Genomic DNA, 23,903 nt, shown 5'->3' with positions numbered 1-23,903 from the left:
GGCGGCTGGGGGGAAAGGATCAAAGGAGTTGGCATCGATGGCAGCAGGCTGGTTGGCTTGCGATCGCGGCGTAATGCATTGTTAATGACGATTTTGAGCGAGATGATGGGCCACTTATCGCCGGGGTGGACTTTTCCTGCGCGACCGCGACGCCTCTATCGTTAGCTAGCGATGATGCCTTACCAACTGCGACGATGCGTTCGAAGCAAAACTGTATCTACCTATTTCCCCTACGTTGTTTAGTTTCAGTTTCAACCGGAGATCAGACGGCACGTTTGGATAATCATTCCTGTTCATTCCAAAAACCTCTCGCCACGGAATGATCACGGGCCCTGCCTGCTACTTTCTTACCGGTATCTCCACTTGGATCATTCCACCGGGTCCAGCGTCGGATGGTGACGGAGCTCGATGGTCCTGGCCGACCAACTCCAACCTAGAGCTACCACCTGCCTCCGTTAGGTTTGGCGCTCGCACACCTGCTAGCTAGCCACAGCGCAGAGGGGCCGGTGCTCACGAGCCACCAGTCCACCGCATTCCGTGCCATCGACAGCACGGCCGGTCCCCGCCGCTGCGCGGGGGTGTGTAATGGCGGTGGATTGGTCCCGACGCAAGCGAGCAAAGCAAGCTGACACACATCTCTGCCTGCTCCCGGTTGGTGGCCCGTCGCCGTTGCGAGCTCGGTGACGCTTTTCCATCCTGCTATATAAGCTGCTCTGTTCCAACGGACAACTCGGTCCGATTATTAGTGGGAATGTTCAGTTATAAACTCGTTTTCTGCTATTATTGAGGAGTCGGTAATCTATTCTCGTCAGATTTTGTACCCTAGCTCGGGAAATCGGGTACAATGATTTCTTCGATGTTCGATCATGTGAGCACCAGAACTGGTGAGAAGACAAAACTGTTCGGAATTATGAGCGACGGGTAGCAGCTCAAGCCTGCACCTTCAACAACTGGAACTGAATCCCAGCTCCCCAACGCCAAAGGAATCAGCAAGTCTTAAAAACTACTGCTACCCAGCTGCACAGCACTGCAAGTCTGCAACCCATCATAATTCAAGCTTCGTACAGCCTGCATGTCCTCCCAGGTCCCAGCGTGCCATTGGAGATCCCTTGGTTCTCGTCATCGTCCTCCTCCCTCTGATGCGACCGAGCTATGCTTTCGGATTGGACGGGGACGGCGCGGATCAGTCCATAGATCCCCATCCCACTGCCTGCTCACGTGCTAGATCTGGCTACAGTGTCACTGGGCGGATCCCCACGCATGCAGGTAAAGATAGAAATCGATTCGGAATGAAATCGGATCCGGATGTCATCTTTCATCACATTTTAATTCGACGAATTCAGATGTTCTCGGATAAAATACAAAATGGGTAGTTCAAATTCAGATTCGGATCCGGATCCGAATACCTTGTCGATTTGAAACTTAGTGCTAACGCGAGTATCAATTTACTTATCAATAATTTTTTAGTAGATCGAAATTATTATATAAGTAGAGAGTAAAAGATTAGAAGATAGCTAATAAAAAAATAATATACTACTTATCTATATATAGCTTTTATATTAAATATATAAAACTATTCTAAATGCAAAATAAATAAATACGTAATAATTAAAATATATAAAAAAGATTTGATCATTAAATAAATAAGTAATTTGACTCATATAAAATAATTTTTCCATTAAATAAATATGATAAAATAGTTAAATTTTATTTTTTATACTATTAATAATATTATAATTAATATTATTAGTCATCTAGCTTTTTAAACAATTTAATGATATACGTCATTAAGTAATTAGCTATAGAGATAAATTTAAGATGATTTCACTAGTCATTTTTTCTTTGTGGATACAATTATGGTCGGATATTTCACATTTATTTCAAGTACGGATTTGAAATCAGATAGAAATTTTTTTGAAAATCGGATTCAGATGTATCCATATGATATCCATATTAGAATCAGATATAAATACATATATCTATATTAATATTTTAAGTAGATACGAATTTAAATAATTATGATGTTCAGATATCCATATCCATCGAGCGCAGGGCAGGGCTCGCCATCCGCGCATGGCAAGATGCTCCTGCAAGCTTCGTGCTGCGCGCCGTGGGCCGATGGTGCGTCAGGCGGTCAGCAGCCCGGCGCTCACCACGAAAACCAACAAACATTTTCTGTGTGCAGTTGCAGTTGCAGCGCAGCACCCGGCAGATTTTAGAAATGGCACTGGCCATGTGCGCCGCATGGCCGATTGCTCCCCGAGAAAGGCAAAGCCATTTTTTTTCTTCTATTTGCCCGTTTTCTATCCGTTCCTGCTCCTGCAGACACAGTGCGCCATCGTTGCTTTTCTCGCAGACGCGTGCTGAAAGTTGAAGCTGAACTTTGTTTTTCTCATGTCGAGCACTGCGATGAACCGCACACCTTTTGCGTGTTTTGGGACAAAATGTCTCCTTGGTTTGGTGAGGTCCAGTCGTGCGAGCCTGTGCTTTCAGCGGCTCCTAGCTCCTTGACGCTGGGATCGCCAGTAAAGTGACCTCTCTCGAGGTCTTGGCGTCTTGCCTCGCTCCTTCGTTCCGCTCTGCCCCCAATCTCTCTATCTGCTCAGTACTTATACCTCACGCCCACACCGCGCGGCCTTGCTCGCGACAGGGAGGAAGCATCATCCCCGGGGAGATCAGGACATGGGCGACGCGCGGTCGGAGGTGCCGCTGGCCGTGCTCCAGGACCGCCCGGGCTCCACGGCGCCTGTGCCGGCGCCGACACCGCCGCCTGCGGAGCCTGGCTCCGACCCCGGACAACAGGAGGTGAGCCCCCTCGCTCTCCCCTCTCCGCTCCTGCCTGTTCTGCTGTTTCTTGCTGCACCCTGTTTCTTGCGCACTTGGAGCTCTTTACTCCGACTGGGGAGTCCCCGTTCGCCAGCCTGCCTCGCCGCCGGACAGTCCAATATCCGTTGACCTCTGACCTTATCGCCTCGGTTAACGCCTCATCGTCAATGATTTGCCATTTTTTTAAAAGCCCATTGGCCTTTTATTGGGCCCGAAAAGTCTAGCGATCATGGCCCATACCTGGTCCAGTTAACACTGCACTACTAGTCCGGCGGGCCCAACCATGACTGGGCTTCCATCCCGATCTGCCCGCCGTGATTTCCTTCCAGGTGTTAGCCAACGCAGGCCGCATGGCCGTCTCTGCCGCGACATGTGTCACCGGCCGCCACCCTGTCTGAACGCCGCTATTTCACCCAACAAATTCGTCTCAGGCGAGCAATCCAAGCAGAGTCCTAGTCACGGGATGTTTGTATAGTACTCCCGCTAGATTACAGCTTCGACATGCTCCTATATCTCCAGTTGCAATGTTTCAGGCCGAGAAGCGTAGAATGCGAGTATGAGAACAGACATTAGCAGCTGCTGTTTCTTAAGGTTGCGGTGAATCTCTGCCCCCGTTTCCAATCCGTTTCATGTATCGTGATCATATATGATTTGGTCCGAAATCTGATTTTTTTTTTCTCTCTCCCCACCAGCCCACCTTCGGCTTCCTCTCATGTTCTGTGATTGTCTCCATGTTTGCTGAACTCGAATCCTACTGCAATTCATGCGAGCAATCATCTGACCGATCAATCTGTGCCCAACATGCAGAAGCTCGTCCCGAACACCGCCGCAGCGGCGGCAAGTGGTGCTCCAATGGGCGAATGCAGCACGGAGTACAGGGGCCTCCCCGGCGGCAATGCCGAGGCCAACGGCGCGGCGTCGGTGCCGGCGTCGCTCCGCAAGGTCTCCATCGTCCCGCTGGTCTTCCTCATCTTCTACGAGGTCTCAGGCGGGCCGTTCGGCATCGAGGACAGCGTGGGCGCGGCGGGGCCGCTCCTCGCCATCGCCGGCTTCCTCGTCCTCCCCGTCATCTGGAGCATCCCGGAGGCGCTGATCACGGCGGAGCTCGGCACCATGTTCCCGGAGAACGGCGGGTACGTCGTGTGGGTCGCCTCGGCGCTCGGGCCCTTCTGGGGGTTCCAGCAGGGGTGGACGAAGTGGCTGAGCGGCGTCATCGACAACGCGCTGTACCCGGTCCTCTTCCTCGACTACCTCAAGTCCGCCGTGCCCGCGCTGGGCGGCGGCCCGCCGAGGGCGTTCGCGGTCCTGGGTCTCACGGCGGTGCTCACGCTGCTCAACTACCGCGGGCTCACCGTCGTCGGCTGGGTCGCCATCTGCCTCGGGGTGTTCTCCGTCCTGCCGTTCTTCGTGTTGGGCCTCATCTCGCTCCCCAAGCTCCGGCCGGCGAGGTGGCTGGTGGTGGACCTCCACAACGTGGACTGGAACCTGTACCTGAACACGCTGTTCTGGAACCTCAACTACTGGGACTCGATCAGCACGCTATCCGGCGAGGTGGACAACCCCGGCAAGACGCTGCCCAAGGCGCTGTTCTACGCGGTCATCTTCGTGGTCGTGGGCTACCTGTACCCGCTCCTCGCCGGCACCGGCGCGGTGCCGCTGGACCGGTCGCAGTGGAGCGACGGCTACTTCTCGGACCTCGCCAAGCTCCTCGGCGGCGCGTGGCTGATGTGGTGGGTGCAGGCGGCGGCGGCGATGTCGAACATGGGCATGTTCGTGGCCGAGATGAGCAGCGACTCGTACCAGCTGCTGGGCATGGCGGAGCGGGGCATGCTGCCGGCCTTCTTCGCGCGGCGGTCGCGGCACCAGACGCCGCTGGTGGGCATCCTCTTCTCGGCGTCGGGCGTGCTGCTGCTCTCCTCCATGAGCTTCCAGGAGATCGTGGCCGCCGAGAACTTCCTCTATTGCTTCGGCATGCTGCTGGAGTTCATCGCCTTCGTGCTGCTGCGCGTGCGGCGGCCCGACGCGCCCCGGCCGTACCGCATCCCGCTCGGGACCGCCGGGTGCGTGGCGATGCTGGTGCCGCCCACGGCGCTGATCGTGGTGGTGCTCGCGCTGTCCACGCTCAAGGTGGCGCTGGTGAGCCTCGGCGCCGCGGCCGTCGGGCTCGTGCTGCAGCCGCTGCTGAGGTTCGTGGAGAAGAAGGGGTGGCTCAGGTTCGCCGTGGACTCGGACCTCCCGGACATCGGCGTGGGGCCCGCACCCGCCGCCGCGGTGGACGAGCCGCTCGCGCCGTAGCCCGTGAGGTGGATGGGCTGTGTAAAACCGATATACACTGTGCTTCGTTTCACAGCACGGGGAAGAGATTTTTGTTGTAAAACCGATAGAGCCATAGAGGGGAGCCAGCGCGGTGGGCTCAGATCTCAAACGATAGCCCAGCCCATGGAGGTCCGCGTCCCTCAAAAAAAAAAATCACATTGCAGCGCCACCCCTAAAAAAATCACATTACAGCGCAAAATTATGGCCTTTTGTTTCCGCTTATAAGCGAATTTTTTATGAAAAAAAACTAAAAATTTACCCAAACGTATCGATTAAAATCCGATTCTTGGGGTCGCCGCTTATGTCGGATTCATCGAAACAACGTGAACATCTATTCCCACCGACGCTTCGCTGGCAAGGAGTCGCTTTTTCCGTCACTGCCCTCCGCCGCCTGTCTCTCCCCGACGCCCCTCCCCCTGAGCCCCCTCCCCGCCGCCCCTCCACTTGCCCCACCTCCTGCTTGGGCTCCGGCGCGCCTCCTCCTGCCCCTGCAGTGCTTGAGTCCGTAATACGCTAGACGCTTGTTCCTCCTCCTGCCCCTGCAGTGCTTGAGTCCGTAACACGCTGGACGCTTGTTGATTTTAGTCTTGTAGGATGACACAGGCCTTGTTTGTTTCCCGTGCTATTCCATTTTACAAAAGAATTTCATATGCATGGTGTACTAAATGAAGTCTATTTGCAATTTTTTTTCTTCAAAAATGAGTGTAATTTTTCGCGACGAATCTAATGACGGTAATTAATTGATGATTTGCTACATTAGTGCTACAGTAATCATCCTCTAATCGCGCGGTCAAAGACGTCATTAGATTCTTCAGGGCCACTAGCACGAGGGTTCTGAAGTTGGTTTTATAAACTGGTTTTGTTTGACACCATAATTAGCAATCACTATTCACTGGCATAGCACGAACTAAACGGGCCACAAACGTGGGTTCCGGCTGTTTTTAAAAAGCATTGTTTTTCTGTAGTCATTTCAGCTGGGATGCGCTAGTTGAGGGAACTTTGGTGGAAAGTGGCATCAAACGGATTTCGATCCGAATGTTTTTGCAGCGTATCTAGCCTCTGCTAGTGTGTATCGCTAGTGCACGCTCCAAATTTTCAGGCAAAAAACAAACACGCCAGACATCCAACACAATGTATGCAACCAACGCCAACCTCAAGGAGCCTATCAAACCAGCACGTTAAGGTTCCCCAAGTTGTGCCTGAAAACACCCCTAAATCGTGGAGCCACGGCCGCCTTTGAATCTCGTTTTCTTTTTCAGCTTAGCAGGCACCATGATTTGACATCCATGGCTCCACTCTGCTTGTTGCTGCCTGCTCAACAGTGACTTCAGTTTTATTCTCGAGAAGCAGCCTCCGACTAGCATGACAGGTGGGCCCAGCCTGGAGTTGCACTTGCACTCGCCACCAGCCGTGTCCGTCGCGTGAAGAAGCGGAAGCCCTCCCAAAACAAAACTGGGGACGCCTGCCGCGACCGCGATCGACCACGTATCGCTCAGTCACAGCGCCCGAGCGCAGGAGCAGCGAGGCAAGCGCATTCCAGAGAGATCCTCCGTGCGCTCACCGCACCGCTCGCCGCCGAAGATGAGCTCCCGCGCCGCCGGATCCGTCCTCCTGCACCACCTGGGCCCGCGCGTCTTCGGCCCCGCTTCCTTCCCGGCGGCCGCCGCGCCGAGGCCCCTGCTCGCGCTGGCCGGCGGAGGGGAACGGGGAGCCGCCGCCGTGTGGGTCAGGCTTCTGTCCACCGCCGCCGCCGAGGCGAAGGAGGAGGCGGCCGCGTACAAGGGGAAGGAGGAGGAGGCCGCGTCCAAGGGGAACGCTGGCAGCGCCGTGGCCGCCAAGGTGGAGGCGGCCGCGTCCAAGGGGAACGCTGGCAGCACCGCGGTCGCCAAGGCGGAGGCGGTGGAGGCCGCCAAGGAGGGGAACGATGGGAAGAAGAGCCCCGGGGTCAACAGCTACTGGGGCATCGAGCCGTCCAAGCTGGTGACCAAGGACGGCGTCGAGTGGAAGTGGTCTTGCTTCAGGGTAAGTCGTAGCTCACTGTTTCCTGCGTAGAGAGAGAAAGAGAGCCCGCACACCTTGTGCTGATGGTGGTCTCAATTGGCGTGCACCCACCCTGCGCTAATTCTGCAGCCATGGGAGACGTACAAGCCGAACACCTCGATCGATCTCACCAGGCACCACGAGCCCAAGGTGCTGCTCGACAAGCTCGCCTACTGGACCGTCAAATCGCTGCGCGCGCCCACTGACATCTTCTTCCAGGTCTCTCCCGAGTTCTTTTTCCCTCGCATCGCATCTCCCGTCTTCTTGGAGCAGAGCACCCTGCACCCATGTCGATCCCCGATAAAACAGGACGACTGATTGCGTGCAGAGGAGGTACGGCTGCCGCGCGATGATGCTGGAGACGGTTGCGGCGGTGCCGGGGATGGTGGGCGGCATGCTGCTGCACCTGCGCTCGCTCCGCCGCTTCGAGCACAGCGGGGGCTGGATCCGGGTGCTGCTGGAGGAGGCCGAGAACGAGCGCATGCACCTCATGACCTTCATGGAGGTGGCCAAGCCCAGGTGGTACGAGCGCGCGCTCGTCCTCGCCGTGCAGGGCGTCTTCTTCAACGCCTACTTCCTCGGCTACCTCATCTCCCCCAAGTTCGCGCACCGCGTCGTTGGCTACCTCGAGGAGGAGGCCATCCACTCCTACACCGAGTACCTCAAGGACATCGAGGACGGCAAGATCGAGAACGTCCCCGCGCCGGCCATCGCCATCGACTACTGGCAGCTTCCGGCCGATGCCACACTCAAGGACGTCGTCACCATGGTGCGGGCCGACGAGGCACACCACCGCGATGTCAACCATTTTGCCTCGGTATGTCCACTGGCACTTGGCAGGATTACCTCGGTCAGATCTTATATGGTTCACACGAGTTTTGTGATGTCTGAATATGGTCAAATCTTGTATGGTTCAAGCGGCATACGGATTGTGATTTCTGAATTCCTTTGCTTCTGATGTGCAGGACGTCCATTTCCAGGGGATGGAGCTCAAGGAGACACCTGCGCCGCTTGAATATCATTGAAGAAACCGGTTTTGTGACAGTTCTTCATTTTTACTAGATGTAGGTAGTTCCACTTCACACACACACACACACACACTCTGTATGTATGAACTCCTATATTTCCGTTGGTTAATGGAGATGGGGCAGGGCCTCGCGTCGATAAAAAGTAGTTCCACCTTAAAAAATTAGAGTAGGTTGCTAGTAATACTGAATCTTCTCCTGAAATATACCATCACCTTGAAGCATGGTCTAAGCTGTCCTTCTTCTCGTCATGTCCAGCATCTTCACATGCACCAGCAAAAGGCTAACAGGGTAATAGTACAAGTGTAGAACCCAATTTAACACGAATAATGCAGCAGCAAAATGGTCAGGTGGCCAGCATCCTTATTGAGCCATATAATTGAGAAAGTGTGCAAAATCAAATGAAAGTTTAATTAGCTCTTTCAACACGAGAAGTACTTCGGTGATGAAAGAACTAATAATGTCCCTCTTTCTAACCATAGATGAATCCTGCAGATTGACAAGTGTATAGTTCTTGTTAGTCCTCTTGCGGGTCAGCATGCATATTTGTCAGAGAAAAAAAACAAAGAACAATGTTTTTAGTTTTACCAACCATCAAAATCTAAACATAGTTAAGCTGCTGGATAATTTCAAAGGAATAGCGTAAGTCTCAGTGTTGGATGGTACTTCGGTCCCTTTTTTTTGTTACGATACTTGGAATGATCAAGTACCCAAATAAGCTTACACTGAGCTCTATTCCTTTGGCAAGAACATCAATATCACATTCAAGGAAGCTACTCTCCCGCCTTCATTCTCCAAAAACTTCCACCTACTCTTATCAATTCAGGCCTATCAACAGAATCAGGATTTATCAACTCTGATAAATGGGTGGCAACATCATGAGGAAACTGATCAATGGAGCTACATCTGGGGCAACACTCTCTTCTCAACCTCAAAAGTATCCAAGCCTCTAATTGGAGACCCACCCTATTTTTGGATGGCTATGGAGAGCCAAATATCAAATGAAACATAAGTTTTTTCCTGGTTAATACTTAAAGAGAGATGCTCAGGAGGAAAAAGAATAATCCTAGAATCGTCCAGTTATGATCTCTGCATTTTTATAGAGACTTGAAACTGCAGCACATTTATTTGTACGATGTAATCTTGCAAAAGCTGGCTTGACTTCCATCGGAGTGAATCACAACCACGAGGACAGTGTTGTAGATGTTCAAAAGGATCAAGCAACAATTAGGGGTTCCTTTATTCACGGAAATCATTATTCTCATGACTTGGAGCATTTGGACTACTAGGAACGATAGGATCTTGAATGAAATTGACCCCTCGGTGGCCTCTTGTCGAAGAAAGTTTATCTCTGAATTCAAGCTTGCTCTGCTGAACTGAAAGATAAACCTAGCCGTGTGGTGGCCATGGAATCTTTCTTCCCTTTAATCCGTTTTCTCATTTTATTCTTCCTTAGGGAGCAGCTTCTGTACTGTTTTGCTGCACCTGTTTGGCTTTTCTTTTTATCATATATAATCAGTAGCGACTTGCCCCTCCTGTTCTCCTAAAAAAAGGTGATAGAGGCATTCAAGCCTGTAGCGTTTGGAGGGAAGTTGGCAGGGCATCGATGAAATCATCAATTCCAACAGTGCAACAGGACACTCAAATTCTTTTCAACAAGTTCAGCATCCGGCAGTTTCTCTTCTCGCTTTCCTTCGAGGATCAGCATCCGGCAGTTCCTCTGAATCCTGAATCTCCAACCAGTATGAACTTAAGCACCCGTGATGAACTTTGATGGACCTGCGCGTCTGCACCCGATCGAGGACACGAACACAGGTAGCCTACATGCTTCGAGGAGCAAGCACACACTGGTCGCGCCTGTCAGGATGGCCCGGGAAGCCGATTTACAGCTCCTGCGATTGCAATAATTCGAGGTTTCGAACGAGGTGCTGCACTTGCCACTTGATTTGCCATCCGTTACTCGTGTTTGCTCGTTGAACGTTGATGACGAACGAGCAGCTTAACTGCAAGCTACACGCGCCACACGACACGACGACTCGATCGCGGCCGTCGCCATGATGTTTGCAGTAATTTTGTGGTTATTTTGGTTGTTTTCCTGATCATTTTCGACTGCAGCCCATGTTGTTTCCTCGTTCGAGTTAGGAGCTTCCCATTAGTTTTGATGTAATCGCACGGTGATTTTGCTTTTCTCTTATTGATTTCAATTGCTGCCCATGTTGTTTTCTTCTTTGAATTAGGGGCGTCTCGATAGTTATGCAACAATCGCGAGGTGAGTTTGGCCCTTTATTCTCCTTCCAAAATTACTTACTTCGGTCCATTTATATCCAATCTTTTGGGCTTTTATTTTCTTACAGTGAAATTGTGCAATGTTGACCGCATCCATATGACTGTAATTGTTGGATATATTTTGTGACATTTATAAATGATTATCTTGTCATTTAAAAATTACTGACTATATCCATTTAGTGTTATTTCTAATTTTAATATCAATAGTTAGAGTCAATTTAGTGATCCTAATAGCATTCAGATTACTGTCATTTTTTATAGTTTATGTGTCAACTTTAGTTGATTTTTCTGTTATTTGATTCAAATTTTGTTAACTTACATTTTAAAATATAATTGTACTCACAGTTCAGATATTTTTAATTTCCAGTGTGGACTGTACTGTCAATTTTATTGTTTCTGGGTGTAATTTTGCCTTTTGTCCTTTGGCATTTGCACTTGTGGGACTTTGAATACATCACCAAATTTCTGTTATTTGTAATCCATAAAAAAAATTTGTTTTCTGATAGTATTTTTTTTTTCAAATTTTGCCATTTGGCGATTTGCATTTGCATTTGAAGGATTTCCAAATGCTCCACCAATTTTTTGTTTTTGTAATCCATTATAAATTTCTGTTTTGTTCCTTTTTAAATTAATTTGTCACGCAATTTCTTTTTATATTCTTAATTGTCTTCTGACTTTTATTTTGGTACTTCGTTATTGATCAAACAGATATAAATTTTGGGTGATGCCTATCTGTGTTTCACTCGCGTTTTTGATTGGGTAAATCTAAGTGGTTCCTGTCCCAGAATCACTCTACGGAATAGATGGACCCTAGGAAAGACATTGTTATCGATGTGGTTCTAGACTTTGTCTTGAGGACATGCTATAATTCAAGATGAAACCAACTGTTGGTTGGCTCGGTCAGTCCAGTTTAAGATTGCCTTGTGCAGTTGTGCTTGCCTTAAATCTTTTACCTGCTCACCCAAAATGATGAGACCAAGAAACTAGAGAAGTACCTTGCTGCAAACGCAGCACGACCCCATATTGCAACTCTTTCGATTCAAGATACATATGAATTACACAGATCTCGTATAAGATTAGCTCAATTGCTATGCTTATTCGGAGTCTCTTGCCACAAATTTTACATTAGACCAATGCTGTAAACAAGCATCCTCGGGATTGCTGAAAGAATTTCTCACACCACAAGGGGAACTCTTAGATTAAACTATTGTTGTCGTCCTTCTACAGTTTTTTTTTTTGTTTTGTTTTGCTTTTCACCTCATGTGCTGGTTCATCTTCAAATCCGCCGCAGACCGGTGATCGTAGCCTCCTCTGATGTTCAGATCCAGAAGCAGCAATCCTTCATCTGGAGTACACTTGACATCCTCGCCGTCGTGAACACCATGGTACAGTTGAAAGCCTAGATTGCTCACTGTGAGGTTGTCTTCGGTCATGGCTTTCGCCAGTTCGCCATTGTTTTGCTCACACACCTGTGACACGTTGTCCATGAAACCTGAGAGCGCGAGGTTGAAGTCTGTCAGCTGCGACCTGGTTGCCTCCAGGTTCGCAGCTCCTGTTGCGTCATAGGACAGGTTGTTCTGGGCTTTCTCTAGAATTGTGTGCAGGTATTTGCCTTGCGCCTCGATTCGCATTTGCAGCTTCTTCTGCACCTGCATGTGCAAAACAAAGTAAGAGGTCAGATTTTGTGTCCGCGACTGCAAAAGTTGTAGTAGGGAAGATTGTTTGTTAGTCACTTAGTCTCACCTCAAGCTGCTCGTGGAGTTTCCTTTGGACTTCAATTTGGTACTTAAGTGCATCCGCAAGTGGCATTTCTCTGATCCATGTTCAGAAATGGTAAGCCAAACAGAAATAAGACAATGAAAACTGTGATAAAAAAAGCTCATAACGGAAACTATTTGGAAAATCGTAACTAGTAATTCAGATTTCAGAGAGTGACAGTACGGAATGCAGCTTGCTTGGGCAAACTTTAATTATTTGTTTTAAATAAATGATTAGTCCGCCCCCTGAGTTAGATATTGCTACTTGTATCAGTTTAGTGACAATGATAAAAAAACGATTCTGAATCCTGATCCAGCATATAATTTGTATCAGTTGAGTGACAAAGTCGTCATCATTATTTTTAGGTTATTTTTAAAACAATTAACCAGTGTGATGACACTCTAAATTCTTATGAGTTATGCAACTTGGTAATCAGCACCTGAATAGTAGGCTTTGATAGGCCCCTATAACTTGTCACATCAACGTCTCTTTCGTTTGACTTCATCTGCCCAATCATTGACAGTCCAGTACTATTTGAGTAAGGACGCTGTGTTCAAAAGTTAAGGAGATATTTCTCTTCTATCAGAGCAGAATAAGTATATTTATATCACTAATAGTATGACCTATATCCTTTGTTTTGGACGAAGATAGTAGGATCAATTGGCATCTTGTTTCAGGCCCTGCCAACAACAAATGCTGCTAATCTGTTCTATCCCACTTCATGATCATCATGGCGTTTTGGCAGTGACAGTTCATTCTACTGCTGCATATAATCAAATTAGTTTGTTGTCCTTGAATTATTGCTGTTCGAGGTAGACGATAGATGCATGTTCTTCAGACATTATGGCGTTTTGGCAGCGACGACAGTTCAGTTCTACTGATGTTAAAGGAAGCATGCAGAATAGGATGGTGACTGCTCGTCTGCTACTCACCCCGTATTGTTACCAGCCGTAGATGGAATGCTAGGAGGTACTGGAGCGGAGAAATTGATGCCCTGTGCTGCGAATGCTGTGAAAAGAGAGAGAAAAAAGTGGTAAGATTTCGAGAACAAAGCTTCATCTTTTTTTCATTTTACCAGTTCAGTTTTCAGTATAGGTATTTGCAAGGTGCATACCCCCTCTGCTGGCTTCCAAGCCTGTATCTTTCTTGCTCTGCTTTCCAAGCCTGTATTTCTGCGACAAGAGGGATCGTCGTGAACAAGCACAAATCAGCACCGGACAAAGCGATATAAAGTGGACGACGGACAGCATTTACAGTTACACATGAAATTGCATAGAAGAAGATCGGAGTAGATGGTACCTGGAGATGACTCTTGAGGTGGTACAAGGTGAGCCCTTTCATTCCCATCAGCCTCAGCACCGACTTGGGCGTCGCTTCTGTCGTCGCACAGCGCAATCAAATGGTAAACGATGTCAGAGCCTCCGAAAAAGAAGTTGCAATGTGATCACGACTAGGAGCCCTGATCAGTGAATCTGCTAATCAGAGGAACACCATGCATGACTATCATGTAGCTTGGATGCAGTCAGATAAGTGTTCTTGGCATCCTTGTGCATGCCCGTACTAAGCCAAACAGCCAGAGCGCAGAGCAGATGATTCGAAGCTGGAGGATGCATGCTGCTTTTTAGCACCACTGTTCCATCGAGCTTATGGGTGTGTTTGTTTGTACTTTGTACTAGTGCAGGAAGGAGGCAGCAAATTGAGAGGACATGCGGGTACTCACTGTCGGGCCCGCCGAGCTTAGTGACGGCCTCGACGAAGCGCTCGTGCAGGTCGGGTGTCCACCGCAGCCGCGGCTTGGGATCCCGCGACAGCACCACCCCGCCCATCGCCGCCGCGCCGCCGTACCCCGCCCTCTCCATCCCCTCGAATATGCTGACCGAGCGGCCTGTCTCTCGCTCTCGGCCTGATCCTCGCTCCCCGCGCCCGCGGCCGGCTTGTCGATCGCGGAGCAGCTGGCTCGCCTGCTCGCCGCGGCGCGGCAGCGATCCGCACGCTTGCGCTGCAACTAGCTACCTCGCAGCTCGCGAACACGCCCGTCCGCCTCGACCGGCTGCTGCTGCTTGCAGCTAGCTAGAGGCAGCGGCCGCACGGCGCGGTGTGAATCTGGTGCGCGCGCGTGTTCGGGGGCGGTGAGAGCCGGAGAGAGGTAGCGTAGGATTGCGGCGAAGCCCGAGGTGGATTCCCGACGGGAATGTGCGAGGAGTGGCGCGTTCGAAGGCCGGGGCGGTGATGAGAAGACAGGGACAGAGAGAGGGAGGAATATGTAGATAGGGAAAGAAAGCGAGGAGAGCGCATCCGGCATCGCCTCGCCCCCATCATCATCGCCATGTACGTGCTCGCTAGTCATGTGCGTGGAATCTCGGGGAGCCTTGTGCCGGGGGGCAAGCCCGGCACGCCAACGACGCCCAACCGGGCCGCGCCGTGTGGACGCCGCCGCCCCGGGGGAGTCGTCGGCACCGCGCCGCCGCGGCCGTCCGATCGGGCGACCTGCGCTCGCGCCGTTCGATTCGCGATCTCTTTCTGTTGGGCTTCAGAGTTGAGAGATCGGGACGGAGGGCGCGCGCGGGACAGGACAGGTCATGCGGCATGTGCTGCGGCGCGCCACGTGGAGGCCGGCCCCCGACAGGCGCGGGGCTGGCATGTGTGCGTGCCGCGCTGTGTCTTCCGGTCGTAGGCCAGAGAAGCTGCCCGATCGCTGCTTCGAAGATTTGTCATGTCCATCCCCGGCGCCGGCGGCAGCCGGAGCGCGGCCGCGGCCGGGGAGCCTGGGATCAAGAGCGACAGCACTGAATATACCTCCAGTCCACCACCCAACGACGAGGTGATCAACACTACGGAATTAGCAGCTCGCGAGAGCGACCAGCCCAATGCGCGTGTGGATATGCCGGTGATGGGCGATCGACAGCGAGCTGCGAACAGCCTTTGTGGCCTTTGCCGAGGGGAATATTCCGGCCCGGCGGAGAGCGAAAGGGCGGTGAGGTGAAGCGCCGCGAGAGGGACGCGGGGAGATGTTGGCGGCGGTGTCGCGTGGGCCCCACGCGCGGGGGGAATATTCGCGGGCGCCAACTTGGCGGTGACCGCCGCCCCACCCCCGCCTCTGCCCCGCCGGGCGCCCAACGCGCCTCACGCTTTTTCGTCGTGTTGCTCTCTCGATCGCTCGCTTGGCCGCGGAGCCGGAGCGCACGTCGAGGGAGGGCGTCAGCGTGAACATCGGCTAGCGTCGCGAGGACCCAGGAGCTAGCTCGGCGCCGACGGTACGGTTACGCGCTGTGCCGTGCTCCATCTCATTCTCATCTCTCATGGTACCGAGAATTATGAGATGGAGCTAATGGCATGCCTGCACGCCACATGGTTGATTTGGCGTACTCATCTGTGGCACTACATAACATAGCATGATCTGCGAAGCTTAACTGTACCTCTCCCTCGCAAATAAAAAAAAAAGAAATGTGCCTCTCCCTAAAATAAGTGATCTTCGTACTGTGTACATGATCGGGCAATGGAATCCGAGGCGTGAAATTTTAAACAGCGGCTTGGTGACAATGTCGCCAATGCAATAGGTGCGAGTAACAGTGAGGGATCGAAGATAGAGATGAAGGGAGTAAAGAAATAGCAGAGCCTACGTAGAAGATGGCGTCCCCATGTTAGGAGTGTAGTAGGGTCAGCTTGAGGTTGAAAGATTCTTCTTTGGGGCCGGGAGGCACGCATAGATTTGGTTGAGGAGCTAGCTATCCTACGATTCGCTCGCTTTTGTTCGCATTCGCTCACTACCCTACTCTAAAGCAAACGCCTTTCAGCCGCATCGCGTACTTAGGTTTCAGTTTTGGGGATGGAATCGTATGCTCAAACCTTAAAGGGAGGCCGTTGAACAATTTTGATCCATTCCCAGCATGCTAATGACATGGTTCTTTTTTCATAGCTCAGACCAATCCCACTTCGTGAGTTTTGGAGGCACCTATGGACATGTATCCGCGACGACTACGTGACGGGGGGAGGAATGAAGGCACCGAACGAACCGGCCCTCTTTCCGGCCGGGCACGACGCGCGCGCGCATGTCTCGATCGCGGCGCGACACAATGACAGCGCGGGCGCGAGCCGGGACGGTCGTCTCACCGCTCGCTTGCAGCCTCTCCGCCGTGGCAGCCACATGCGGAGCGGCGGCTTGTCAATGCGGGGGATCACATGCCGCTGGGCGTGTCCTAGCGGAGGGGATCCGAGAGCGCGCGCAGGCGCAGGCCCCCGCCGGGCCGCGCGGGGGTTGTTGGGTGGTGGCGCGGCAGCGAGCCAGGAGGATGAGCTGTGCGGCCGTGGGAGCTGGGGGAGGGAACACGCGGAATCTCTCGTGCTCTCCACTATTCTTCTACTCCCCCGTAGCGGCTGGCTCGCGCGTAGTCCGCTTACCGCGCCACCGCTCGCGCGGCAGCTCCTCCGAACGGCCGTGCGCGCCTGGCGCGGAAGTGGAGAACCGGCGAGCCTGGCTGCTCGGCGGGCCGCGCAACGCGACAAGGGACTGGTAGAATCTTTGAGTCCGCGGGCCACATGGAAGCACTGTTCCTTCTACGGGCCCTACAAAGGAGTATTCTTTAGTTTTTTTTGTCCTCTATGGTGGATTCGATATCGACATGCCTCCAGCCAGCAATTTTGCTGCAAAATTGATTTCATATGTGATTTCTTGAAAACTCTTTGGTATACTTTCTATAGTTTCTAAACACCGCAAATGCCAGGTTGAGCTCGAGGTGAATGGTGCGGGCAGCAAGACGGGCTAGTCGGCTAGTCCACATGTGCCACCCGTGACAGTAGTTCTTTTGGTTTCAATCGACGTGCACGGATGTATCTAAAAAAGTGGTACAATGGTGCGGATCATGAGTTTTTCCAAGCGACCCATGAAACCATGTCTCTATTTGTTTCCGGTCTTCTGGATGAATTTGTCACCGATATGTTTGCAATCTTTAGTCGGAACATCCTTTTGCGTGTAGTCTACACAGTAAGTCTTACGTGTTCAGTTCTGTATATTCTATTTTGTCTTCAAAAGTACATTGGGTTTCTTGTTTTCAAAGAAAGACTTTTTGAGCATGGGAAATGATTTCAAAATCTGCACAACTAGGCGTATAGCCCACGCATTTGCACGGTTTGTATTGAAAATTTAAAAATTTGCATCTCGTTGTATCCTTACTTAAATATTATATTAGTTTTTTACCATACATCATCATGTTTATTATCGTAAATTATATCTTATTGTTGGTTAAAACAATTCTACTATAATCTACCTATAATAAAATTTTGATTTGTTGAGCTTTAATAATATTATGTATATAATTATTCTTATTTTCGTCTTATTTTGATATATTGTTGTTAGCTTTAGTTTTTGTTAACAGTATATGTCTGTAACCTATACATAGCTAAATGATATTTTATATTTAATTTTTCATAATGGCATTGGTGAGTGATTTTTAATTAAGCACAGGGGTATTTAAGGCTAATTTTTATTATAATGACAGTGGTGGGTAATTTTAATTTTTCTTTACCTCTCCGATTAACGTGGGAATTTTTAGGCCTTGAGAGCGAACGTGGAGACTCCGCTTGTTGGCCAAATAATAAGATAATAGATGTTTTTGTGTTCCCAACTACTCTGCCACTGTTAGTGATCAAATGAGGAAAACGGGAAAAGGATAAGAACACAGTGAGAAGCCCGTTCCGTGTCTTATCGGAGACGCAATTGACTCGTGGTTGCGACCCCAAATCATCCAGCACTATACTAAATAGTAGGGCCTGACGCTTTTGGAGACTAGTCTAACCTAGCCAAAACCCTAGCCTCTCCACTACAGTTGTCCGACCCCTGACGGTGCTAGAGCCACTTGAAGGCCGCCGCCAACCCACCGTCACCGTCATTGGGTGATGCCGGTGGAGACCCGAAGGCCGGCGCTACCCGCGACCTACTTCTTCACCTACTCCAAGAACAACTACGGGAACGACTACTGAAATTCCTACGTCGATCTCGTCACCAACCATGGCCAGATCTTCATTAACAATGACTGCCGGTCTAGATCTATACTTCCTTGATGTTCTTTGGGTTGTGCTTACGTTGTGTATTAGGTGCTAGATTCTGGTTAAGCTAAGAACTAAGTCATGTTTTGCCTACAGCCACTGGTCATCACAGCCTTGCTTACATCCAATCTTTTAGCATTCAAACTACTCTGCCAGCTGCCTCCTGTCTGAACTGCAGAGGTCGTCTCTGAAGTCTGGAATACTTATGGCAGAGGAAAATGAGGATAAATATTTCATTATATATTATGAAAAGAATGGTCGTGTCTTGATTTACAATTGCTGCTGCCACATCAAACATGTTCTCTTGATGTTGGCATGTTGCATCCAAAAGGGGGAAAACATTCTACATTGAACAGAACTAGTGAACGGGCATACAAATGACAGGAAAAGTAACAAAATTGATTCTCCGAGGCTCTGGTGCCCCCACGCCTGTGGTGTTGGTGTTGCAGATAGATGGTTGCAGATAGGATAGCATCTACTTCTTGATGAAGACGTCAATGAAGCCAACCCTGTGTCTTTAATTGCTGACCCTTCTGAAAGCTTCCAAAGAAAAGAGCAAAACACGGTGCTAGATCAGTTTCCACTACAAGACCACCAAGAATTTGCGTTTGTAGAGAAATTGAGCAATACCGAAAAATAATGCATTAGGAGATTGCAATGCTTCCCATCACGCCGCCTGCTTAGCCAATTAGGTAGATCTCATCTGTCATAACATTGCACAGGAGTACGAGAAAATTCAACCCGAAAGCTTCAAAAATTAAGAATAGATGATCAGCATGATTAAGGAAGAAATGGGTTGCTGACAAATACCAATGAGAGGCGATCTATGTAAACTAGGACACTGGGACAGCGGGACCATATCCAACAGAAGAGAAATTATTCATGACTCTCCTAACGGATATGGTTGAAGCTGTTGAACATCCCAGTGTGGGAAGCCTTGGCTGCAGGCTTGGGCACTTCAGGGGCTCCAAAAACATTCCAGAACCGGAGGGTCTCATCTGCAGCAGCTGATGCTACCGTGCAACCATCAGGACTCTGCAGTTTAGCCACACAAGAACCATCAGCAAATTTTCACACCAGCATATGAAGTGGTGTGATAGTATCTGTAAAATGTGGTGTGAAGAATTCACCTGAGCCATGAAAAGGACACGAGAGGTATGGCCAGTGAGCTCAGCCATCTTCACCATTGATGGATACTTCCACAAAGTCAGTTGGTTCTGTGTGAATCCGTGTGAACTCAGCAGCTCTCTTTCATTCTTGTTCCAGAGAAGAGCGCACACCTGTGATCCAGTGTCAACAGAGTTCAGGCACGCACCAGTGTGTGTGTTCCAGAACTTGATGCACCGATCGCTGCCACCGCCACCAGTGGCCAGCAAGTTGCTCTGGAATGGGCACCAGGCGAGCGCCTTCACAGCGGCCATGTGGTCCTCGAGCCTGTGCAGCCACTGGTTGCGGCCAGCAGATGGCATGGAGGATGCCATTGACACATCCCAAATGTGCAGAAGGTTGTCGTTGCCCCCGCTGGCCAGCTGCTGCCCTGATCCAGACCACTTGAGGCCGCACACCTCCTGGCTGTGCCCCTCGTACGTCTGCACGACGTGGTTCCTGATCCTCACGTCATTGTTCACGATCTTGCCGTCCATGCTGCCGGTCGTTAGAATGCTGTTGTTCCATGCCAGCGAGCCAACTCTTGCCTCATGCACACCCCTAAGGGTTCTCAACTGCATAGAAAGAACGATCTAATTCAGCAACAAATGACGTGCAATACAGTATCACCACAACAATTTTGGGTGAAGGACAAACAACAGAGAACATGTATCGCAAATTCACTGCAACATTTTTTGATGAAGGGCAATGTGCATACCAGTCGGTTGGAGCTGGTGTCCCAGAGCTGAACGTCAGACGAGTTGAGCCCAACAGCAATGTGTCGACCATCGGGAGCCCAGCTAACGCTAGTAATAGGACCGCTGTCCTCGTCGACGGTCACAAGCTCAGATGTGGATCCACTCGATGCGTCCCACAGGTACACCGTGTCTCCCAAAGCAATGGACAGCACGTTGTTGCTCCCCCAGTCAAGCAGGTTGAGGTAGTAGTCATCAACGAGCTCTGGTGCGTCCAGAGTCCGCTCGGCAGACTGCACAATTCGACCCAAGCCGCGCATCAGCGATCACCATTCCAGTGCCACTACACCCATCGCACCAATCCAGAGACTAGAAGTGGAATAGGAACTAGGAAGAGCGTGTGTACATACCTGGGGAATGTGGCGCCGCTGCTTGGCTGCCTTGGCCTGCAGGTTGGAGGAAGCTGCCTCGGCGAAGGAGACGTTCTCGGGCTCCGGCGGCTTGTTCCTGAAGGCGAGGATCCGAGTCCGGTTGTTGAGCAACTTCTCCGCGAGCAGCCTCCGGTACGCCTCCTTGGACGGGGACGCCGCCACACCCGCCGCGTTCTCCTTATCCTTCCTAGGCTCCGTTAGCAGGTAGTGCGCCATGTCCATATCCATCGCCGACCTGTCCGGGATGAACCTGTCGCCCTGCAGCGCACGCACAGGAGCGCCAAATTCGTTCAGGCAAATTGTCGAACACCCTACTCGCGCGCACAAAACATTCAGAGGCCAGGGAGAACTCACGTAGCACTTGGCCGACGGGTTGCGCGATCCCATGCTCAGCGACGGCATGTAGGGGTGGGAGCCAGCCTCCTGCAGCGGCGGCCGCGGGGCGGCGACGCGGCTCTTCTCTGAGGAGATCGGATGGGAACCTGCGTCCATGGTTAGCAGCAGCAAACGTACAAGACAAGCACGACACGGAACAGTAATAGAAACAGCAGAATCAATGAGATTAAACACGAACTGTAAACTAGCAGGTTAGAATCAATCACAGATTAATACGCGAAGAAGATGGAATACAATTAAACAAGCGGATTAAGCCAAAAAAAATGCGGAGAACTTCGAGAGCTTTGATGAGCGAGGCGGAATATCGCAGAGTCTCGTCTCCCCAAGCGCTCGGATGGGCGTGGGGAGGCGATGAGAGGGAGAGAAAGAGAAGCTGCTTGAGCTGTGGGATCTAGGGATCGGCCGCTGACGATTATTTGTAGGAGGAGGTCGATGACGGGGAGGGAAGGGGAACGCCGCCGGAACACAACGGCTAGTACGCCGAGGGGGAGACGGGACGCGCTGAATATAGCCGTTGCTGGTTAGGGCTTGCTGACCTGGCTCTAGTAGGCGTGGCGGCGGCTAATCTGTTGCTGCCTGCCTGTTCACGCTGCCCTCAAAAAAAAAAAAAAAACTGCCTGTTCACGCTTGATCCGTGTCGACGCAGCAAAGCAAACGAACATATGCACGCCATTCATGGGTACCAACCTGTGCCATAAAAAAAACTAGTCCAACCTATTTCCTACACGGATAGCAGCTCTCCTATTCGCCATCTTCTGCGACTCCCTGCGATTCAGTCGCAGTCACCGCCGTCCGCCCCGCGCCCCACGCCCCCGCCTCCCCGGCTCCGGCGGCGCCCCCGCCGCCTCCGCTCGCCGTCGCGCCGTCTAGCCGCCGCCGCGCCGCCTTCTTCTCGCCCCCGCCGCCCACACCACCCACCGGGGGTCCGGCCCAGCCCGGCTGGCGCTGCCTCGCCCTCCGCCGGCCAACCCGCCATGATCGCCGGACCGCCGCCACCCCAAACCCCTCCTCTAGGTCCGGTGGCCATTGGAGCCCCGGCAACCCGGAGCCTAAAGGCCGCCGCCGCCCGCCACCACCCGGCCGTCGGCTACCTCGCCGATGGCCGGACGTACCACCCCCGGACCCGTCCACCCCCTCCCCCAACCCCGCGGCCATCACCCTCGCGAGATTGAGAGGAAGAAGAAGTACAGTGCCACGTGGGCCCACCTGCAGTGAGTGCCGCCCCCTTCTGCGATAGCTCGCGCGCCAGCAGTGCGCGCGACGAATAGATTTCCCTCGGGGGGCTAGAGTTTGGGGAGTTTCCATGGCCAGCGGCCTTGGAGGGATAGATGGCCATGGGCGGTGCCGGCTCGACGGAGGAGGCAGGGTGTCAGGTGTGGGTGGCGAGGCCGACGGCGGCGGTGAAGGACCCCCGATGGGTGAGATCGGCGGTGGGGGCGTATGGTGGAGGCAAACGGGTTGGCGTTGGGGGAGGTTGGCGTTGGGGGCCGGAGGGGTGGGGGGTGGGGGGGGGGGGAGGGGCGAGCGGTGGAGGCGGATGGGGTTGGAACGGAGAGGAGGAGAGAGAGGGGTTGAAAAATTCATAATGATGTTGCCTATAATAAGCTCCGGCGATTCAACCTGTCTGGATACTGAAATTAGGTTTTGATATTAATTAGTATCTTCGTTGTTCACGACTTTTGATAACCGTCAGTACAAAACCATTCTAGAAAACCAATCTGCTAGGTAGTACAATCTTCTGTAGCAAGTAAGTGTTTGATATGACTATCGTTCACCAAATACTGACTGGACCTGTTACTGCAGGGCTGATGCTCACAACAGAAGAGGTTCCTCTCGGTAGAAATGAAAGAGTAAGGATACTGTTGATTGTATAATCCCATGTGCGCACTGTTTTAAGGCTCTGTTTAGTTATCAAATTTTTTATTGCGTTACAGTAACTTCGAACGTTTGATCATTAATTATGAATATTAAATGTGGATAACTGACAAAATTCCATAACCCCGGGTGAAATCGCGATACGAATCTAATGAACCTAATTATGCAATGATTAGACAATGTTGTGCTACAGTAAACAACCTCTAATGATGAATTAATTAGACTTAATAGATTTGCCTCGCGATTTCCGATCCATCCATATAATTAGTTTTATAATTAGTATATGTTTAATACTCGTAATTAGTGTTGGAAAAGGTGTAAAAAAAGTTTACCCAAAAAAATTTGGTAATTAAACGCGCCCTAACTTCTAACCTACTAGTATGTTGTTTCACGAGGTTTTGCTACGGTACACCGAAGTAATTGTGGACCGTTGATCTAATGTCATATTACCTCTTAGGATGTAATATTTTTAATATTTTGTCGCTGCGAGAAATGGGCGACTACAAAACTACTCGATTGCTCGTTTGTAGTGCGCTTGATCGGATATGGTCTAGCACACAAAGACTCAAGGATTTAGACTGGTTCAGGCCGAATGTGTCCTACGTCCAGTATGGGGGGTGGTATTCTTACTCTATTGCTCTCGAGCCCGGGTGCTCAAAGTTCTGAGGGGAGCTTACAAACAGTATCCAACAGTGTTGAACCTCTAGGAGTCCAACCCTCTCCGACGCGGGGGGCTTTCCCTTTTATAGTTCAAGGTGGGGCCCCCATTTACATATATCTAGCGCTATGTCTTGGCTCTGTCTGGGAGTCTTTTGTCTTCGTCAGTCGTTGGGGCCCATTCGGTCAGTCGGTAGGGGTGAGGCTTGAGTCTGGTTGGGTTTCTTGGGCAATGGGTTGTCCAAGCGCCGTCCCTTCCCTGGCCGGTTGGGATGGCCTGGTCACTCGGGTGGTCGCTCGGGGGTCATCTCCAGTCTTGTCCGCCTGGACCTACGCCCCCTATCTGTAGGGCTACCTCACGTCCTCCTCGCGTAGCCCCTGCCTGAAAGACAGCACGCCTAGTGTGGGGT

The 23,903-nt window shown here is 51.2% G+C and overlaps 4 protein-coding genes across 8 annotated transcripts; 2 read left to right on the top strand and 2 right to left on the bottom strand.

The window, feature by feature from the left end:
* Positions 1 to 2,312: 2,312 nt before the first annotated feature.
* Positions 2,313 to 5,400, top strand: LOC120656922 (polyamine transporter PUT1). 3 transcript variants are annotated; one of them, XM_039935156.1, is made up of 3 exons: positions 2,313 to 2,545; positions 2,651 to 2,805; positions 3,634 to 5,400. In XM_039935156.1, the coding sequence occupies exons 2-3, from the start codon at positions 2,683 to 2,685 to the stop codon at positions 5,119 to 5,121; spliced, it is 1,611 nt and encodes a 536-aa protein (XP_039791090.1). In that variant the 5' UTR covers positions 2,313 to 2,545; positions 2,651 to 2,682; the 3' UTR covers positions 5,122 to 5,400. The 3 variants fall into 3 exon arrangements, with proteins under 3 accessions (XP_039791090.1, XP_039791092.1, XP_039791091.1); XM_039935158.1 differs by lacking the exons at positions 2,313 to 2,545; positions 2,651 to 2,805 and adding an exon at positions 2,836 to 3,417; XM_039935157.1 differs by lacking the exons at positions 2,313 to 2,545; positions 2,651 to 2,805 and adding an exon at positions 2,836 to 3,417 and having other exon boundaries at positions 3,519 to 5,400.
* Positions 5,401 to 6,337: 937 nt separating this feature from the next.
* LOC120656920 (ubiquinol oxidase 1c, mitochondrial-like) lies at positions 6,338 to 8,431 on the top strand. Of its 2 annotated transcripts, XM_039935154.1 has the most exons (5): positions 6,581 to 6,951; positions 7,003 to 7,164; positions 7,273 to 7,401; positions 7,511 to 7,999; positions 8,148 to 8,431. In XM_039935154.1, exons 1-5 carry the CDS (start codon positions 6,724 to 6,726, stop codon positions 8,205 to 8,207), a joined length of 1,068 nt encoding a protein of 355 aa, XP_039791088.1. In that variant the 5' UTR covers positions 6,581 to 6,723; the 3' UTR covers positions 8,208 to 8,431. The 2 variants fall into 2 exon arrangements, with proteins under 2 accessions (XP_039791087.1, XP_039791088.1); XM_039935153.1 differs by having other exon boundaries at positions 6,338 to 7,164.
* A 3,054-nt stretch (positions 8,432 to 11,485) lies between these two features.
* Positions 11,486 to 14,483, bottom strand: LOC120656921 (myb family transcription factor PHL11-like). The gene is made up of 6 exons (XM_039935155.1): positions 13,972 to 14,483; positions 13,551 to 13,627; positions 13,366 to 13,423; positions 13,184 to 13,259; positions 12,237 to 12,306; positions 11,486 to 12,142 (listed from the first exon to the last, which is right to left on the bottom strand). Exons 1-6 carry the CDS (start codon positions 14,108 to 14,110, stop codon positions 11,747 to 11,749), a joined length of 816 nt encoding a protein of 271 aa, XP_039791089.1. The 5' UTR covers positions 14,111 to 14,483; the 3' UTR covers positions 11,486 to 11,746.
* Positions 14,484 to 18,504: 4,021 nt separating this feature from the next.
* On the bottom strand, positions 18,505 to 21,551 carry LOC120656919 (cell division cycle 20.2, cofactor of APC complex-like). 2 transcript variants are annotated; one of them, XM_039935152.1, is made up of 7 exons: positions 20,920 to 21,057; positions 20,545 to 20,823; positions 20,158 to 20,427; positions 19,424 to 20,014; positions 19,104 to 19,328; positions 18,924 to 18,996; positions 18,505 to 18,826 (listed from the first exon to the last, which is right to left on the bottom strand). In XM_039935152.1, exons 1-5 carry the CDS (start codon positions 21,055 to 21,057, stop codon positions 19,185 to 19,187), a joined length of 1,422 nt encoding a protein of 473 aa, XP_039791086.1. In that variant the 3' UTR covers positions 18,505 to 18,826; positions 18,924 to 18,996; positions 19,104 to 19,184. The 2 variants fall into 2 exon arrangements, with proteins under 2 accessions (XP_039791086.1, XP_039791084.1); XM_039935150.1 differs by having other exon boundaries at positions 18,513 to 18,833; positions 20,920 to 21,551.
* Positions 21,552 to 23,903: the final 2,352 nt, after the last annotated feature.

Source organism: Panicum virgatum, chromosome 1N (genome assembly GCF_016808335.1).
Source record: "Panicum virgatum strain AP13 chromosome 1N, P.virgatum_v5, whole genome shotgun sequence".
Lineage (NCBI taxonomy): Eukaryota > Viridiplantae > Streptophyta > Magnoliopsida > Poales > Poaceae > Panicum > Panicum virgatum.
Note: the sequence above shows the minus strand (reverse complement) of the source record. Positions and strands in the feature narration are given on the sequence as shown.